The sequence below is a fragment of the Amblyraja radiata genome, chromosome 6 (assembly GCF_010909765.2).
Source record: "Amblyraja radiata isolate CabotCenter1 chromosome 6, sAmbRad1.1.pri, whole genome shotgun sequence".
Lineage (NCBI taxonomy): Eukaryota > Metazoa > Chordata > Chondrichthyes > Rajiformes > Rajidae > Amblyraja > Amblyraja radiata.
Genome location: NC_045961.1, coordinates 38,372,854 through 38,389,805, shown reverse-complemented (window position 1 = coordinate 38,389,805; position 16,952 = coordinate 38,372,854). Strand labels below are relative to the sequence as shown.

Here is a 16,952-nt window from a genome sequence, read left to right as displayed (position 1 = left end):
CACCATTCAATGTGATCATGGCTGATCATCCACAACCAGTACCCCGTTCCTGCCTTCTCCCCATATCCCCTGACTGCTATCTTCAAGAGCCCTATCTAGCTCTCTCTTGAAAGTATCCAGAGAACCAGCCTCCACCACCTCTGAAGCAGAGAATTCCACACTCACAACTCTCTGTGTGAAAAGGTGTTTCCTCATCTCTGTTCCAAATGGCTTACCCCTTATTCTTAAACTGTGGCCCCTGGTTCTGGACTCCACCAACATCGGGAACATGTTTCCTGCCTCTAGCATGTCCAAACCCTTAATAATCTTAATAATTCTTAATAACCCTTAATAGTCTTATTTGTTTAAATAAGATTCCCTCTCATCCTTCGAAATTCCAGAGTATACAAGCCTAGCCGCTCCATTCTCTCAACATATGACAGTCCCGCCATCCCGGGAATTGACCTTGTGAACCTACGCTGCACTCCCTCAACAGCAAGAATGTTCTTCCTCAAATTTGGAGGCCAAAACTGCACATAATAATTGTTTGGTTGATGGATGTCAATGATCCCATGGTATGATGCACAGAAATGGGAATTATTTTGGTAGTTAGGCCAATTGCCCTCAATCAAAAGAAAATAGTTGGTAATTGACTTGATTTCCTTATGGAATTTTGTTATGTGCATTTTGGCTGCTGTATGTGTATCATCCTGATGAGACGGAAGATGCAGTATAAAAAACATGCCTTTCCAAAATTCTTGGAAGGAATTCAATGAAATAGAGCATTTCATCGGGATACATCACAGCACGGTTTGGGAACAACTCCATCATAGACCGCAAGAAATTACAGAGAATTGTGGACGTCGCCCAGACCATCACACAAACCAATCTCCCTTCCATTGGCTCAATTTACACTTCACAATGCCTTGGCAAGGCCATAGGCATAATCAAGGATGAGTCTCATCCCAGTCACTCCCTCATCTTCCCACTCCCATCAGGCAAGAGGTACAGAAGTATGAAAACGTACACCTCCAGATTCAGGAACATTTAAATCTTCCCAGCTGCTATCAGGCAACTGAACCATCCTATAAACCAACTAGAGAGCGGTCCTGAGCTACCATCTATATCATTGGAGACCCTTGGACTATCTTTAATACGACTTTACTGGACTAACTTGCACTAAACGTAATTCACTTGATCATGTATCTGTACACTGTGGACGGCTCACATGTAATCGCATATAGTTGACTGGATAGTATGCAATAAAAATCGTTTCACTGTGCCTCGGTACATGTGACAATAATCTAAACTAAACAAAATTGACTTAACTAATTGGCTGGAAACTCACCTCTTGGACTAGTCAGAGTGGCTTCAGTTGCCTTTCCACCATCACCACACCGTGCTTCATCAAAAGGAAGGCATTGATCTCCTGTCCCGGCCACTACCACTGCATTCTTCATGATGTCCTTGGCTCCATCAAGGGATTTTATTTTATAGACACGTCTTCTATTTGTATCAGACAGGTATAGTGACCCTGACACTGCATCCACTGAGAGGTAATACCTCTGTGCTAGGCTGGTACTAAAAAGAAATGAAAACACATTTTAAGCTTTAAGTTGTCTCCAGGTTTAAACAGAACATTTATGTATTTGTTCAACATAGAAATGGTCACAACAGAAGTTTGAATTTTGTCAACGATGTTTGTGCTGATTGCTTAGTTTCCCAACTATCATTTGGTCTACTTTTCTTGTTTCCTCAACCCATTTTGTACGCACTCCTATGAACACCAGAGCTACGGATGTAGATGTAATAGAGCAAGCAGCTAGTCTATTTCATTACTTCATATGATCATGGTTGTGGAACTACATTAAACCACTCCAATTATGCTGTACAACATATTAAGTATCTGAGCACACACAGCACTATGGAGTGGAGTGCTCCAAAGATTCACATTCTTCCAAAAGTAAAGATTTATCCTTGTGTTAGATGTGAATGCCTAGGTGGCGTTATTGGCCTGCCAAAGACATCGGGACATTCTGGAGTAATTGGAAAAAAAGCTATGTAAATGCTTTCCTTTTTATTCCCAAACCATGCACTGTGATCCGCATGGACTTCCCATATATTTCCATTGTTCTCTTGCCAGGAATTAATTTAATGAAACAATATTGCATCCCTTAGAAATATATCTTTCATAGGGATCAATATTATACATGTTATTTCAAATTCTATTTCAAATATAATACATTGCCTGTAAATCCTTCATAGGCTTATGCTTTAAGCCCCTTGCAATAAGTTCCAAAATACCATTCACTTTTCAATTACTGGCTGCACCTCCATGTAAACTGACTGATAATATGGAGGTGCAGCAAGTAGTGTTGGAATTACAGCCCCTCATAATACAAGTGGGTGACAGCACTACCCCGCAGAGTTATTCAAGCATTTTGTGTCTATCTTCGGTATAAATTAGCTTGTTCAGTTGGTTTCTGTTAGTTATCTTCCTATCCACAATTATCCAAAACATTCTGGAGGATCAAAACCCATGTATCCATGGGAAGGTAGTGGGAGGATGTGATGGGGGAGTGGAACTTTGAACTCAGATGCAAATGGATGCTGTTGTGGGCAGGTTATTGGAATCTGGATCTGAAATTCTCTGTCAATCCATTGACATATGGAAGGTCCTGTGGGAAAGGAAGTTGGCCAATTTGATGATATTAATCCTTCATTAAGCGAATCCTTCATTAATTCAACACCAGTTTGAATATTTAATCCATGGCACATGGATATCTTGAGCTTCCAGAAGCAAACACAATGCCCAGGAGCACCGATGGATGGGGTTTAAATCTTCCCAGCTATAATCCCAGGAAAATAAATATTACTGTTTTATAGATGTCGTGAATAGCGTTTTTCATAGAAGATTTGTTGTTTCTTGGCTTTGAAAGCTTTGGAGAAAGGTAGGAGAGTTAAACATATTACCTTTGCTTTACATTCACTATTTCTGGTTGTGCTAATTGCTTCCGGCAAGTGCCAAGGTTTATGAATGGGTGTTGCTTGTGCAGCAATACCATGAGATCCAGAGATCACTGGAAGCTTAGGTTCAGCAACCTCGAACCTCGGCTTCTTCTAACTTATCTCAAACACTACACAAGGCGTATTGTATGAGGAGGTGCAGCTCACATACGACCACACTCCACACACAGGGTCAGAACATCAATGTCTCCAGAGATTATGACTGAGGATGGCAGACATATGCAACATCCTCAATGGACATTCCTTTGTCTTGGTTGCCATTGTGATCAGTCTTCAACATGCACGTGCCAACATTATCCTAGAACTCTGTGAGAGACATCTGTAAAGAGTCAGTCACTGACAGAATAGGTCAAGTAGGTAAGATTAGTAACCATAAGACCATAAGACACAGGAGTAGAATTAAGACATTTGGCCCATCAAGTTTGCTCCAGCATGCAATCATGTTGATCTATCTTTCCTTCCCAACCCCATTCTCCTGCCTCTCCCTGTAACCTTTGATGTCCTTACTAATCAAGAACCTATTGTTGTCCACTTTAAAAATACACAATGAGGGGGCAATGAATTCCATAGATTCACAGCCCTCTGGCTAAATAGATTCTTCCTCATCTCCCTTCTAAAGGTATGTCCTTTTATTCTGAGGTTTTGATCTCTGGTTCTATATTCTCCCACTAGTGGAAACATCTCTCCACAACCACTCTAACCAGACCATTCAATGAGGTCTCCCCTCATCCTTCTAAACTCCTGGGATCATTCTCGTAAACCTCCTCTGGACCCCTTCCAACACCAGCACATCCATCCTCACATATGAGGCCTAAAACTGCTCACAATTCTCCAAATGAGGTCTGTCCAGTGCCTTAAAAGGCCTCAGCATGAATCCATGTATTTATATTCTAGTCCTCTCAAAATGAATGGTAACATTGTATTTGCCTTACTACTGATTCAACCTGTGAATTACCTTTTGGGAATCTTGCATCAGCACTCACAAGTCCCTTTGCACTTCTGATTTCTGAATCCTCTCCGCATTTAGTAATAGTCTATGCCTTTACTCCCACTACCAAGTGCATGACTGCATGCATTGCTACGCTGTATTCCATCTGCCACTTCTGTGCTCACTCTCTTAACCTGTCCTTCTCTCTGCACCCCCCCCCCCACCCCACCCCACTGACCTTCGTATCAACTGCAAACTTGGCCATAAACCTACCGGAACCATGCTCTCCACATCCAATCTATCTAGGCCAATCCAGTGGGTAATTAGATGCTGTGAGTGGCATAACCCAAATGCTAGGGCCTGCAGCTCTCATTAGCTACCTGGTGTTGGAGGATCATCTTCTGTATTCATGGGGTGATAAATACATCCCCAGAACCATTTGGGAGTTTTTTGGTATCTCGGCGGCCATGGTGGCGCAGCGGTAGAGTTGCTGCCTTACAGCGCTTGCAGTGCTGGAGACCCGGGTTCGACCCCGACTACGGGTGCTATCTGTATTGAGTTTGTACATTCTCCCTGTGACCGTGTAGGTTTTCTCCGAGATTTTCGGTTTCCTCCCACACTCCAAAGAACTCCAGCTTTATAGGTTAATTGGATTGGTGTATATGTAAATTGTCCCCAGCGTGTGTAGGATAGAGTTAATGTGCGGGAACGCTGGTCGTTGCCGACTTGGTGGGCCAAAGGGCCTGTTTCCGTGCTGTATCTCTAAAACTAGAACTAAAACTATATTGTAAATGGTTCCATTTTGTTAACACATAATTGTTTTGCAATTATAGGGAGTTGTTTATCCAATTCCAATGCACAGAAAGGCAAGAGGCTGCGGAGATTGGTGGACGCATGCACACTCTGTCACATGCACACTCTTCCCATTCAGTGCAAGCCTCTACATGAGGCACTGCCTCAAGAAGGCGGCATTTATCATCAAGGATCCCCACCATCCTGGCCATGCCCTCTCCACGCTTCTTCCATCAGGCAGGGGGTACAAGAACCTGAAGTTGCACACCACCACGTTCAGGAACATTTACTTTTGTACAACTATCGGGTTTTTGAACCAAACTGCAGAATCGTATTATGTAGGAAGGAACTGCAGATGCTGGTTGACAACGAAGATAATCACAAAATGCTGGAGTAACTCAGTGGGACAGGCAGCATCTCTGGAGAGAAGGAATGGGTGATGTTTTGAGTTGAGATCCTTCTTCAAACTGAGAATCCTATTGCTATCTTGGCAGCAGAACATAATGGTCCACCATGCACTACCATGGACTTGTTTTTCTTTTCCTAATTATGTTTTTGCACTAATGTCTTGGTTTTACTTTGCATCCTTTAATTTTGAAAGTGGATGTATAATGTTTTTGTGTGTTTGGCTGAGTCAAAGTGCCTGTCTGTGATGCTGCAGCAAGCAAGCTTTTGTACCTTTATCTCAAATTGCTCAAATCCTTGCCTCCAGCTTCGCTTCTCAGCTCCATTCAGGATACTTCCCCTGCTCCCACCTTAATTTTCCAGGCTGCAGCCATCAATCTCCTCCTGTACTCTAAGCACCATCGGTCAGCCCAATAAACGAAAACATTCTTGACTTTAGTGTTTCGAGTATTTTATTTGCCACCAGTTTCCAGTAACCTTGAGGATATGTTCAATTTCATTTAGAATTTAATTTTATTGGACGCTGGCAACCATTTTTATGAGGAACCAAAATATTTAAACTGCAAGAACCACAATTCCAAGATGTGAATTTTTGCTAAAAACAAAGGATATTCTGTCCTTCCCCAGTTTCCAGCTCCAACTGGTTAATTTCATTAGTTTCTAGGTACAAAACTAGATGGATTTTCATTTCAGAGAAAAATCTACTGAAGGCCATCTTGTATGTGAAGTATGTTGGCAAAGAGCCACATTTGATTAATCAACATTTTATTGGATGATATTGATATCGTAAGGGCAAACGCTTCCTAATCAGAATTTTCAAATCAATATTCAGTGAAGAAAAGGAATGAACAGTTTTGTTGTCCATTCTGATGGATCTGTCAATCTTAATGGAACAGACAATACATTCACTTTCCACAAAAATAAAAACTAATTTGTGGATCAAAATGAAAATCCTTCTTGTTCCGATGGCAGAATGCTCTTAAATTAAATGTTATTTCCATGATGGGTCTCATTCTCCCCACTTCAATTTATTTGTTTTGATAGTGTGAAATGTTTGCATTTAACTCGTCTTCACTGCACCAGAAACATCAGTGTTTCCTCTTAAGATTTCCCAAGACAATGTAATCCGGTACTCTTGCATGAAGATAGCTTCTTATGAAGTCAAAATAAAATGTTAATGACTTTCAATGATATGAAATGCCACTTCAGTGTCTAACACAGCTGGGCTCACTTCCAGGCTACTGCTGAGTGTTGAGTGTGGGAGAATAACAAGAGATATTGACTGGAATTCACATCTTCATACTATTTGATTCTCTGTAGACTATTTTATCTTTATATCTGAGTACCTTGACCTTCAAAGATGCCAACGCCAATATAGTGTGGTATGAAATACTCCATTTATATTCATTTTCCAATGATATGCCAAATGATGGATGGCTACAGCAGTATTATCTGATTTTTGCTCAACTACACAACAGTTCCACTCTACCTACCATTATCACATTGTAAGAACCGCAACTAACTTCACACACTTGACTGTTGCTTAAAATGTTTCCAAAAAACAAATATTTCACTTTTCAACAGAATTAAGTAATATATGTAATTCCCTTACCTGTGCCTATAATCTTTATTTCTGATAGAAAGCATTTACAGAAGAGATAGAAAAAGGATTCAATATTAGTTTTGGAGAAAATTGTGTGTAATAAAGAATATTGACAACCAAAACAGTTTACCAACGATCAGATCATGAGATTAAACAAAACATTTGTAAATGGGGAATGAAAAATATAAGCTTTTAGATTTTCAACATGTCAGCAATATCGCCTCCTGCTACTTTATTACATTCTATTAAGAAGCACTTTACTTGAAGTTAAATAAAAAGTTAACTTTAGTAGCTGCTCACATTTTACTTCAGAGGCAGGCTCAGTTTATTCCGTTACTCAGGAATAATGCTTTGCTGTTTCTATATCCCAGTGGCACTGATTTAATAAGATAGATTGAGGGGTTATTAGCAAAACGTGTGTGTGGTGAGAGTTGACTGCCAATCGTATTTACCTCCTGCACAATCATTTTCATCATAGCCAAATTCTCCCAGAGAAAAAGTAACATATTTGGACAAAAAGTTTACAAATCACAATCATAGCTTTATTGACTATACTCTGATATAGTGTCCAGTTTTATATTAAACTTCAGTAAATTCCATTTTTGATCTAGTTATTTTCAAAAGTAAAGAGTAAATATTAGCTAAAGATTTACGCAAAGTGCGGAAGTAACTCAGCGGGTCAGGCAGCATCTCTGGAGAACATGGATAGGTCACATTTTGTGTCAGGTTCAAATAATAGTTATTGTGTGATTTTGTTAAAGATGCCCACCCTACTTGCCACCCGTTAAGGGATTTCACTAGCAGTATGACAAACAGCAACGTAATTTTATTCTTAAGTGAATTGCTGTATCATCATGGTATTGTAATAATTGGTTCCATAATCAATGGCACTTATTACACTCATAAATTGAAGTACTTGAATTTACTGTATGTACCCAAATGCCAAGGATTTATTAACTTTCACCTTGAGATGTAAAGTCAGTGTATACAGTGTTATTCAGATACAGTATAGTTAGATAACCATTAACAATTGCTGGCAGTGCATGTTAAACATTCTCATCCAGAATATTGGACAGACTGCTCACCAAAGTAACACAAATAGTGTTTTAGCAATTGTCAAGAAATAAGTCAGTGACGAATATACTTCCACTTTTGGGATATACTTGCGTTAAATTCAGAGCCCTGCAAGATTTAGCTGCTTTATATTTTGGGCCAGATCTGAATTATATATCAAAATGAAATAATTTAATGTGGTTTCAATTAAATTTAATTCAGTAATTTGTTGGCTACAACCAACCATAGCAATACTTAGAATGTCAATACTGGATCATTCTGCTTATAAATATCTGATCTGAACTCTGAGCTAGTCATGCAATTAATTAAATGTGGCTTCACTGCAGTCATTTAGAAATTGCCCCATTGGTAAAGTTAATATTGCGGGACCACCAGGTGGCGCTGTACAAGGGCAGCCTCGCCAACGGTCTGTCTCGTCCTTTTCTTCTTTTGTTGTTTTTAGTCTGTTGTTAAATATATGTTTTAATGTATCTTTCGTTGTGTATTATGTGGGGGGTGGGGAAACATTTTTTATCCCTTTCCTCGACAGAGATGAGACTTTTTCCATATTGTATCACCGTCCGCACTGCGGCCTAACATCGTGGAGCTGGCGGCCCCTTCCTGGGGATCGACTTCGGGAGCTCCAACCGCGGGAGCCTGCGGACTTAACATCGTGGAGCTCGCGGTCCCTTTGTTAGGGACCGACTTTGGGAGCTCCAAGCGGCAGGAGCTTCGACCGTCCCAATCGCGGGAGCTTTGATCGCCTCGATGCGGGAGCTTCGATCGCCCCAACTGCGAATGATTCGACTGCCCCGACCGCGGGAGAAAAGGAGGGAAGAAGATAATATGTTATTGCCTTCCATCACAGTGCGCTGTGGTGGATGTTTATGTTAATTTTTATGTAGTTGTGGGTCTTGTTGTTTTTTTGGTATGACTGTAAAGCAAGTCAAATTCATTGTTTTTTTTTTTACATACTTGGCTAATAAATTAATTTTGAAAATAGTGTCAATGTACAATGTAAAATGGAAACATTAGTAAAGTAAAAATCTAATAGATGCAGAATGTATAAATTTTAAACCTAACTTTGAAAAATGTAAATAGCCTTAAAACTATCTGCACTTTCAATTAATCTTTTGTTGTTTATTGTACAATAGCTTCTGGATTTCCTGTCACGCTATAATGGAAACCAGTTTTCCTGTTTCTCATGTGCCTGTTAAAAAATTGACATCAGATTATATGTTCACCTGCACATGAAAAATGTAAAGAAAAATATAGATAAAATATGTCACCTGATGTGTATTGCTGTGAAAAAAGTAATGGATATGTGGTAATTAAATGTATTTAATGTTTTCAGGCAACCAATATTTATCCACCCGAGCATCTTGTTTGGAAGTTCTGTCTTTGAGCAACAAATTCTCATTCCTTTCCCTAAACTGTGGAGGTGACCTATAAATATTGTAGTGGTCCTAATATTCATTCAAACTTCTGGCTACCACAAGATAGCTCTCGCAGACCAAGTTCCAAAAGAATAACAGGGAGATTTATAAATGTGATCCAGTTTAAAGAAATAGGGCGAAGCCTGAAGATTTTTTTTCTTCTTAAATTAACATGTGGTGTGGTCTTTGTGTTACACACCAGAATAAAAAGAGTATTCACATCCCCCCCGGTGCTAATAAAACAGTAATAAATGTGGGATGACAGTGGTGCACTTGCTAGAGCTGCTGCCTCACAACACAACACCAGAGACCCGGATTTGATCCTGACTTTGGGTGCTGTCAGTGTGGAGTTTGCACGTTCTTCCTGTGACCATGTGGGTTTCCTCTCACATCCCATCGTCTGCTGTAAAATTGTGTGGGGAATGGATGTGAAAGTGGGATAACATGGAACTAGTGTGAAGGATGATCGGTGTGGACTCGGTGGGCTGACGGGCATATTTTTATAGTACTTTTAAACTAAATAGAAAGAACAGTATTTAAGCTTTAAACTGATTTTCATTTTTCTTGCACTTCATTTTCTTCAGTTTTTCTAAACAGTTACCAAAATAAGCATATAAAGACATGATCCTTAATCCTCCGTTAGATTTCTCATGAGCCTAAAGCCCCCAATTTTTTCTCCATTTTGATTTCCTGCATTGTCAGGTTGGCTTTGCTTAATATAGAAACTAAAGCCCCTATCCCACTTTCCCGAGTTACTCACGAATTCTCCCGTGTTTTCCCCTTGTTTCAAACTTGGAGAATGTCTGTAGCGAGTCCGTAGGAGTCCGTAGCGAGTCCGTAGGAGGCCTTAGGTGTCCGTAGATATTTTGTAGCGGCTCGTAATTCCAGCCGTAGGTACTCGGGGCATCAGGTAAGTCGGGACATTTTCTCAACATGTTGAACTATGTCCACGAGTAAAAAAAATAGCACCGAGTACCTACGGCTGGCTATTACCGTAATTCTCCGAGTTTGAATCAAGGTGAAAACTCGGGAGAATTCGTGAGTAACTCGGGAAAGTGGGACAGGGGCTCAACACAAACATATTCCTCATATTTTTGATACAATGTTCATCCACAGGTTCATGATACAGGTTCATCCACATTGCTGCTATTATTAAAACATTCTCACATGAATTTTAACTCTATTTCTGTGACAGATTAATATCGGCAAGTTCACCTAAATTAGTCTTAAATAAAATTGCCTTACCGTAACTCCAATATACTTGTAACATTGCCTGAAGGATATATCCGGCGAATGAAATTAAAATCACCAACGTATATGCTGCCATCTGATCCACAAGCCAAAGCAAACGGTGCCAGGAGTTTGTTACCAGTTGCAAGCCCATTGCAGCTCGGACAAGAAATACTACGTTGTCGACCATTTCCCATAATGCTTCCAATTATTGGTGGCTGCTGGGATATAAAATTGTTTTCCCCATTTCCCTTGTGCAAAATACCTGCAATAAAAAACTGCCAGTTAATATTTAAGATTTAGCTAAGTGGAGGACAAGAAATTCAATTAAAGTAGAGCACGAATTTAACCTATGTCACATCTATATAACAATTAATATTTATTCTTACAACTGTGTTCGGTTTGACAACTTTGCATAATTTCCATTGTTTTCCTTATTAGGTGTTAATGTACAAACAAGAAACTCTTCATGACATACACTAAAGATCTTAAATATAAATGCACAAAGGTAAAAGGATTGAAATAAAAACTAATCAATCAGTATTAAAAACACAGGATAATGTTGCAGGTAGACAAAAATGCTGGAGAAACTCAGCGGGTGAGACAGCATCTACGGAGCGAAGGAAATAGGCAACGTTTCTGGTCGAAACCCTTCTTTGCAAAGGTCTGAAGAAGGGCTTCGACCCGAAACGTTGCCTATTTCCTTTGCTCCATAGATGCTGCCTCACCCGAGTTTCTCCAGCATTTTTGTCTATCTTCAATTTTCCAGCATCTGCAGTTCCTTCTTAAACATAATGTTGCAGGTACTGACTATGCAGGAGCCATTTATGTTTAGGCTAGCTACTGTTGGCATATTATATTATTTTATCTAAAGATATCTTGCCGTATTATTCCAGGCATAGGGGGGCGGTCATTAGATGCGCAGAGGGGTATATACATATGTGCATAGTGGACTGGGAGTGATCAGACCAGGCACAGGGGTGGAGAGTACACAGTTCTCACCAGATCGACGAGAACAGAAGGCTACAATTTGTATGCAGAATAAAGAAAACCTGGTACATTCATCTCTTTGTTTGTACAACTACTTCAATAACCAATTAAACTGGAAATAATGACTGGTGGATCTGTTCTGTTTGGTCTGCGTAAGATCACTCGTACTTTCCTGTGTAGTAATGGCGAAGGAACGTTGGACACTGAAAAAGTTAGAAATTTGACATTACAGATTGCATTGCACTTGTGTCTGACTTGTGCAATTCTGTTTGTACTTTGCTGTGAGTTTCCAAATTAACTTAAGGAGAATCCATTTCAGTGCTGTAGGGTTATGTGGCTTAAATTTAAATTTGTTGATTTTTTGGCACTAAGTGTAAAACAGACTGTTTTATAATATTATGGTCTTGTTCTTGTTATTGGGTGAGCTCAGGATCTTTTAAATTTTAATTTGGTCCAGTCTTGGATGCGGTGAAGGGAATTTAGCTGCTAAACTGCTGACTTAGTAGATGACCATGGCTTCTGATTCTCATAACTACAGGAAAATATTACCTTTCTTTCTTGCTTTAGAACCAACAACCTTTACAAAGATGAGCCATTCATTTATAAAGATCCTTTCAGCAATACCGCAAGGTGAAAGCCAGCAGCACACTGGGTTGATACGGATCTATCACTGGGAGACAGACACCTGCCCAAACATTCAGCCTTACTCTCTCTCAGTGGTAAATTGTGGAAGAGTGACACTGAGTGGAATCACACCACCCCCAATTGCTGCACACTTTCGCCAAAACTGAGGGCTAAACAAAACATCTGTCCTTACATGAGCCTGTTTTATGGTTAAAAATAGAGAAATAAAATCAACAGGAATAAAAGAGCTTCACCAACATCTGTCCATAGATCAGACCATTTAATGTTTATAATGATCTTTCCAGAGAAAATACCTTGACAACATAGCCGTTGTTTAAGAAGGAACTGCAGATATTAGAAAATCGAAGGTAGACAAAAATGCTGGAGAAACTCAGCAGTGAGGCAGCATCTATGGAGCGAATGAAATAGGCAACGTTTCGGGTCGAGACCCTTCTTCAGACCTTCATTTTTGACAAGATAGCCTCTCACTTTATGCTTGACAGAGACAGATCTATGTACATATTTGCCTTTTTTATTTCAGATATATCGTATTTGAAATGTTTCATTTTATGTTTTATTTCACATGAATCTTATTAAATGAACAAAGAGGAGACTTTTCTTCCAATGCAGTGAGTACTATGTATTCACTTACTGCTTTGTACGTTGAGAGCATGATGTTTGTCTATGGTCCATCCACCCAGGTGAGATGCAGCTATCTCATAGCCTTGCACAATAGCAGTACGCTTCTCCCAGAGTATCAGGTCAGGACATGATTCATATTCATAACCCACAGATACTGCAAGGGCACAATTGAATATAGGTTAAACAAAACCATCAAGCTCTTAAACCACCCTACACATCCGAAATCTCAGCACTGAATCACAACAGGCTTTATACCACCAGTGCTCCATGTATTTTGGTTTTTGCACTATCATGCTCCAGCTTTCATAGAATAATCAATAATTTATAGTATATTTGTTTTTGGTGTAGTTGCATCTAACTTGCCTGAAAGGTTGCAGCAAGTATGAATGTTATCATTCTGGTGCAATATTTGAAATAAACACTCTTGCTTCTTGACTGACAAACAGCAAGTTATGAAGACATAAGACACTATAGATATCCAATTCTTTAGCAAAAAAAGAAAAGTGCTGTAGGAATAGGTCAGACAGCATCAGTGGAGGGAATGGACAGATGACGTTGTGAGTTGGGGCAGTTCAAGTCAAGTCAAGTTTATTCGTCACATACACATACGAGATGTGCAGTGAAATGAAAAGTGGCAATGCTCGCGGACTTTGTGCAAAAAGACAAACAAACAAACAACCAAACAAACTATAAACACAATCACATATTCTTTTACATATTAAATATGTAAATCTTCAGATTGATGGTGTAGGGAGGAGAAAGCTGGAAAAGAGAGGTGGGGGTGGGGCAAAGTGGCAAGTGATAGGTTGAAAGAGACACAGGAATTAGGCAGGGCGTGCAATATTACATGAAATTGGAGCATTCAATGTTCATACCATGGGTTGGAAGCATACATAAGTAGAATATGAGATGATGTTCTTCCACTTTACTCTCTGGCAATGGACAAGACCAAGTTTAAAAAGGAATGGGAAAGGGAGTTGAAATGGTTAGCAACTGGGAGATCCAGCAGGCCTTGGCAGACGGAATGCAAGTACTTGGCAAAACGCTCGCCTGGACCATGTTTTGTCTCATCTCCCAGCACCGCAGTCACCCTGCTCCTTTCCCCTCCTCCGTTTGCTCACTTCCCTTCCCCGAGTCCCATATTTCCCTTTAATCCCCCTCTTTCCTCTCTTCCTGACCCCTTCCGCCAATAATCCTTTTTACAATTCAAACCTTCTCTTCTTTCCTTATCTTGACACCCATTTATCTCTTTTTTAAAGGGCTTTCTCATTGTGCGACCTGAAGCAAGACCTAACAAGATTTAACATCGTGGGAACCTTCTGCGATAGCAGTACGGCATTCGTGGACCACCGAGGACCTCCGTGGCGCTAACGGCAGGTAGTCGTGTGACTTGGTAAGGTCGGGAGAAAATTCAAACATTTTTGAATTTCTCCAAGAGTGTCTTGAGCAGCGTTGCAACATTGTATGGACGCAGATGCCAGTGCGATATCCGTGCGATATCCGTAATGACACTTGCGAATACCGTGGGAACTCCTGCGAACGGTAAACCCGGAAGCTTGACAGAAGGGACATAAGGTGAGTAAAAGAGGTGGTCTCAATATCGCCAATGGACCATGTGTCCATCGAGGACGTCCCACCTAATTGTCATTGTTTGAGAATCTTTTTCACAGTAAGACTTGCAGAGATGCCTCTCAGAAAATCGCAAAGAAAGGGGTCAAAGAAAGTCGGAAAGTTTTTAGCCATGCAGGTAAATGAGGAGGAAACTCAGCAAGCGAGACAGGTGGAGAGGCAAGAGGAGATGCCAGAGATACCACTGCCTGTGGGCTCCTAGGAGCAGGGAGAGGGTGATCAGGGTGTATTTGAGATTGCCTCCCCAGTAGCTGTTGCCTCCACAATATTCTCAGCAGACGAGAACATAAAGGTTAGGTGGCAGAAGGTAAAGCCATATAACTTCAACAGGGAACAAGAGGGTGAACTGGTGGAGTGGTACCAATTCAATGAGATTCTCTATGACAAATCCAGAGAGGATTATAGAAATAGGGAGAGAAAGCGCAACCTGCTGGAGACGAAGGCTGCTGAGTATCCCCGGTGCTCATGTGAGTAACTATAACAATATATTAGTTTATGTACAGGAGAACAATTTAATGTTATCCATGATTTTAAAACATACAATGCTACAGATGTAAAAGTGCTGTTTTTGCAGTCACCTTTAATTTATCTTATAAGTCTGTCTGTTCCCTGCAGCTGCAATGTAAAAGTAGTGGCAGACAGCTTTTACACCCTCTTCGTTTGAAGTGGGAATCATCCCTTTTAGAGCCATAAAATAAATTATGCATGAGGTCCCAAATTATTCTTTAACTCATTAAAGAGCTCGGGTGAAATTCTGACAAAGTTTTTGAATGCACTTTTATCCTCTTCGCACAGCACATTAAGCAGTTGCTCATATTGTCCTAATTGAGGTCTCCGTTGAAACATGGGCTTAACCCAGTGAGACTTCCTCTTAATTATCTTTTTAATTAATCTCACCCTTCTGCCTTCACACAAGCGTTTTCGATGCACATGTTGCGCTAATGCATACAGCACGTCAATGAAAATAACAACCAGCCTGTACTCGAACCAACTTTGTATAGGCATGTCTGCAAATGAGACAATTCTACGAACGGAGGATATTTATATAGCGTGTGAAAAAAAAGTGACATCATTTGTGCCACGTGATTAACTACACTACAGTCCACGATGTTCATTCACGATTAACGGGAAAGATCGGGAGACGGACAAGTCAGTCGCACAAATGACAGAATTGCCGAGTACCGTGGGAACTCTTTATCGTGGGAACACTTTATCGTGCGGAACTCGTGCTGGACCACGACCCCTTCACTCGGGTGACATCTTGCTTCAGGTCGCACCGTGAGAACTCGCCATTACCTCTCACCTTGTCACTATCTCTACCCATCTACCGATCAACCACCTCATTTGTATCTACCCATCATTTGCCAGATTCTGAGCCCACTCCTCCCTCTTTTTCAGCTTTCTCCCCCCCCCACCCCCTACTCCAACAATCAGAAGAAGGACCCTGACCTGAAACGTCATCTGTCCATAAATTATGAAAAGACCCATTCCTACCAATCTATTTAATCACTTATTTTGTAAATTTACCCATTAAAACGTCAGGAAAACACTTTGATGTAATTGGAACATATGCTGCATTAAACCAATATCTACCCAGCCTTTCACCTTGGGAGATCCAAGTGTGAATTTGACTCAGACATGAGGATAAAGGTCACCTTTCAACAAATAACTATTAAAGGCTGTTCTTGAAGCAAGGTTTAGCACATGCTTTTCACAATATCAATTCCTCTGTATGTGACTGAACATGTAAAGCACTTCATTAACACAAAAATAGTTAACGAGGCATATACGTGTCAGTATTCAATACTAGTAAATTTAAATCTGTACACCCATGGGTAATAAAAATGTTAACCTCAAACCCAATTCCAGCTTCCCCAGTTTTGAGTTTAACTCAGGAAGGTATGACAAGGGTTGTTGGCTGTCAAAATGGCCACTATCAGGAGGCAAGTTGGTTGGCAAAATCCCGTAAGGGAACCACATATCTCTGATTCAGGAGACCTTTTGATTTTTGCTGAAGATAGACACAAAGTGCAGGAGTAGCTCAGCAGGTCAGGCAGCATCTCTGGAGAAAAGGGGATGGGTGACATTTTGCTCACTGATTCCGAATTTCTTTCAGGGTTTGAAAATCTCCACAAGCGGAAGTAATCAGAGAGGCTTGAACCACAAGCCATTTTCTGCATTATTTGTTGATTGAAAAAGGAGTGCATCGTCTGTTCACAGAAAATGAATGTCTTCATGAGCGCTGACTTTGTTTCCATCCCTGGCTCACCTACAGTGTCTGATTCTACAAGACACCTGTAGTTAATCCTTGGACAGGCTTGAATTTCTACATTCCTTCTCCAGAAATCCTTTCCTGTTTTCCTTCTCGGCCACAAATAAATGTTGAACCTCTTGCATCTCCAAGCATTCCATTTTGCCTGACTTATGGCAATTAAAAAAAATATTTACATAATGACTACAATGAAAAGTTACTGGGAAATTATTGATGCCAATATTAATGCATAAGTAGTTCCTGGGTTCTCAACATTTCCTTGCTTTCTGCTTTGAAGGGAGGCTCTAATTAATTTACAAATACCAAGTTAAAAGTTGAAAGTTGAGAGAATGTAGGTTTGTG

The 16,952-nt window shown here is 40.3% G+C and overlaps 1 protein-coding gene across 10 annotated transcripts in view; it reads right to left on the bottom strand.

The window, feature by feature from the left end:
• The window catches only part of tenm4 (teneurin transmembrane protein 4), a 549,066-nt gene that overhangs the window by 62,731 nt on the left and 469,383 nt on the right, over window positions 1–16,952 (bottom strand). For 7 of the 10 annotated variants that reach the window (XM_033022541.1, XM_033022544.1, XM_033022550.1 and 4 more), the window contains 4 exons: window positions 12,720–12,863; window positions 10,469–10,718; window positions 6,744–6,764; window positions 1,328–1,560 (listed from right to left, as the gene is read on the bottom strand). In XM_033022541.1, the coding sequence (XP_032878432.1) occupies window positions 1,328–1,560; window positions 6,744–6,764; window positions 10,469–10,718; window positions 12,720–12,863 (648 nt within the window). The remainder of the gene's footprint in view (window positions 1–1,327; window positions 1,561–6,743; window positions 6,765–10,468; window positions 10,719–12,719; window positions 12,864–16,952) is intronic. The other 3 variants (XM_033022543.1, XM_033022546.1, XM_033022548.1) reach the window with 1 other exon arrangement.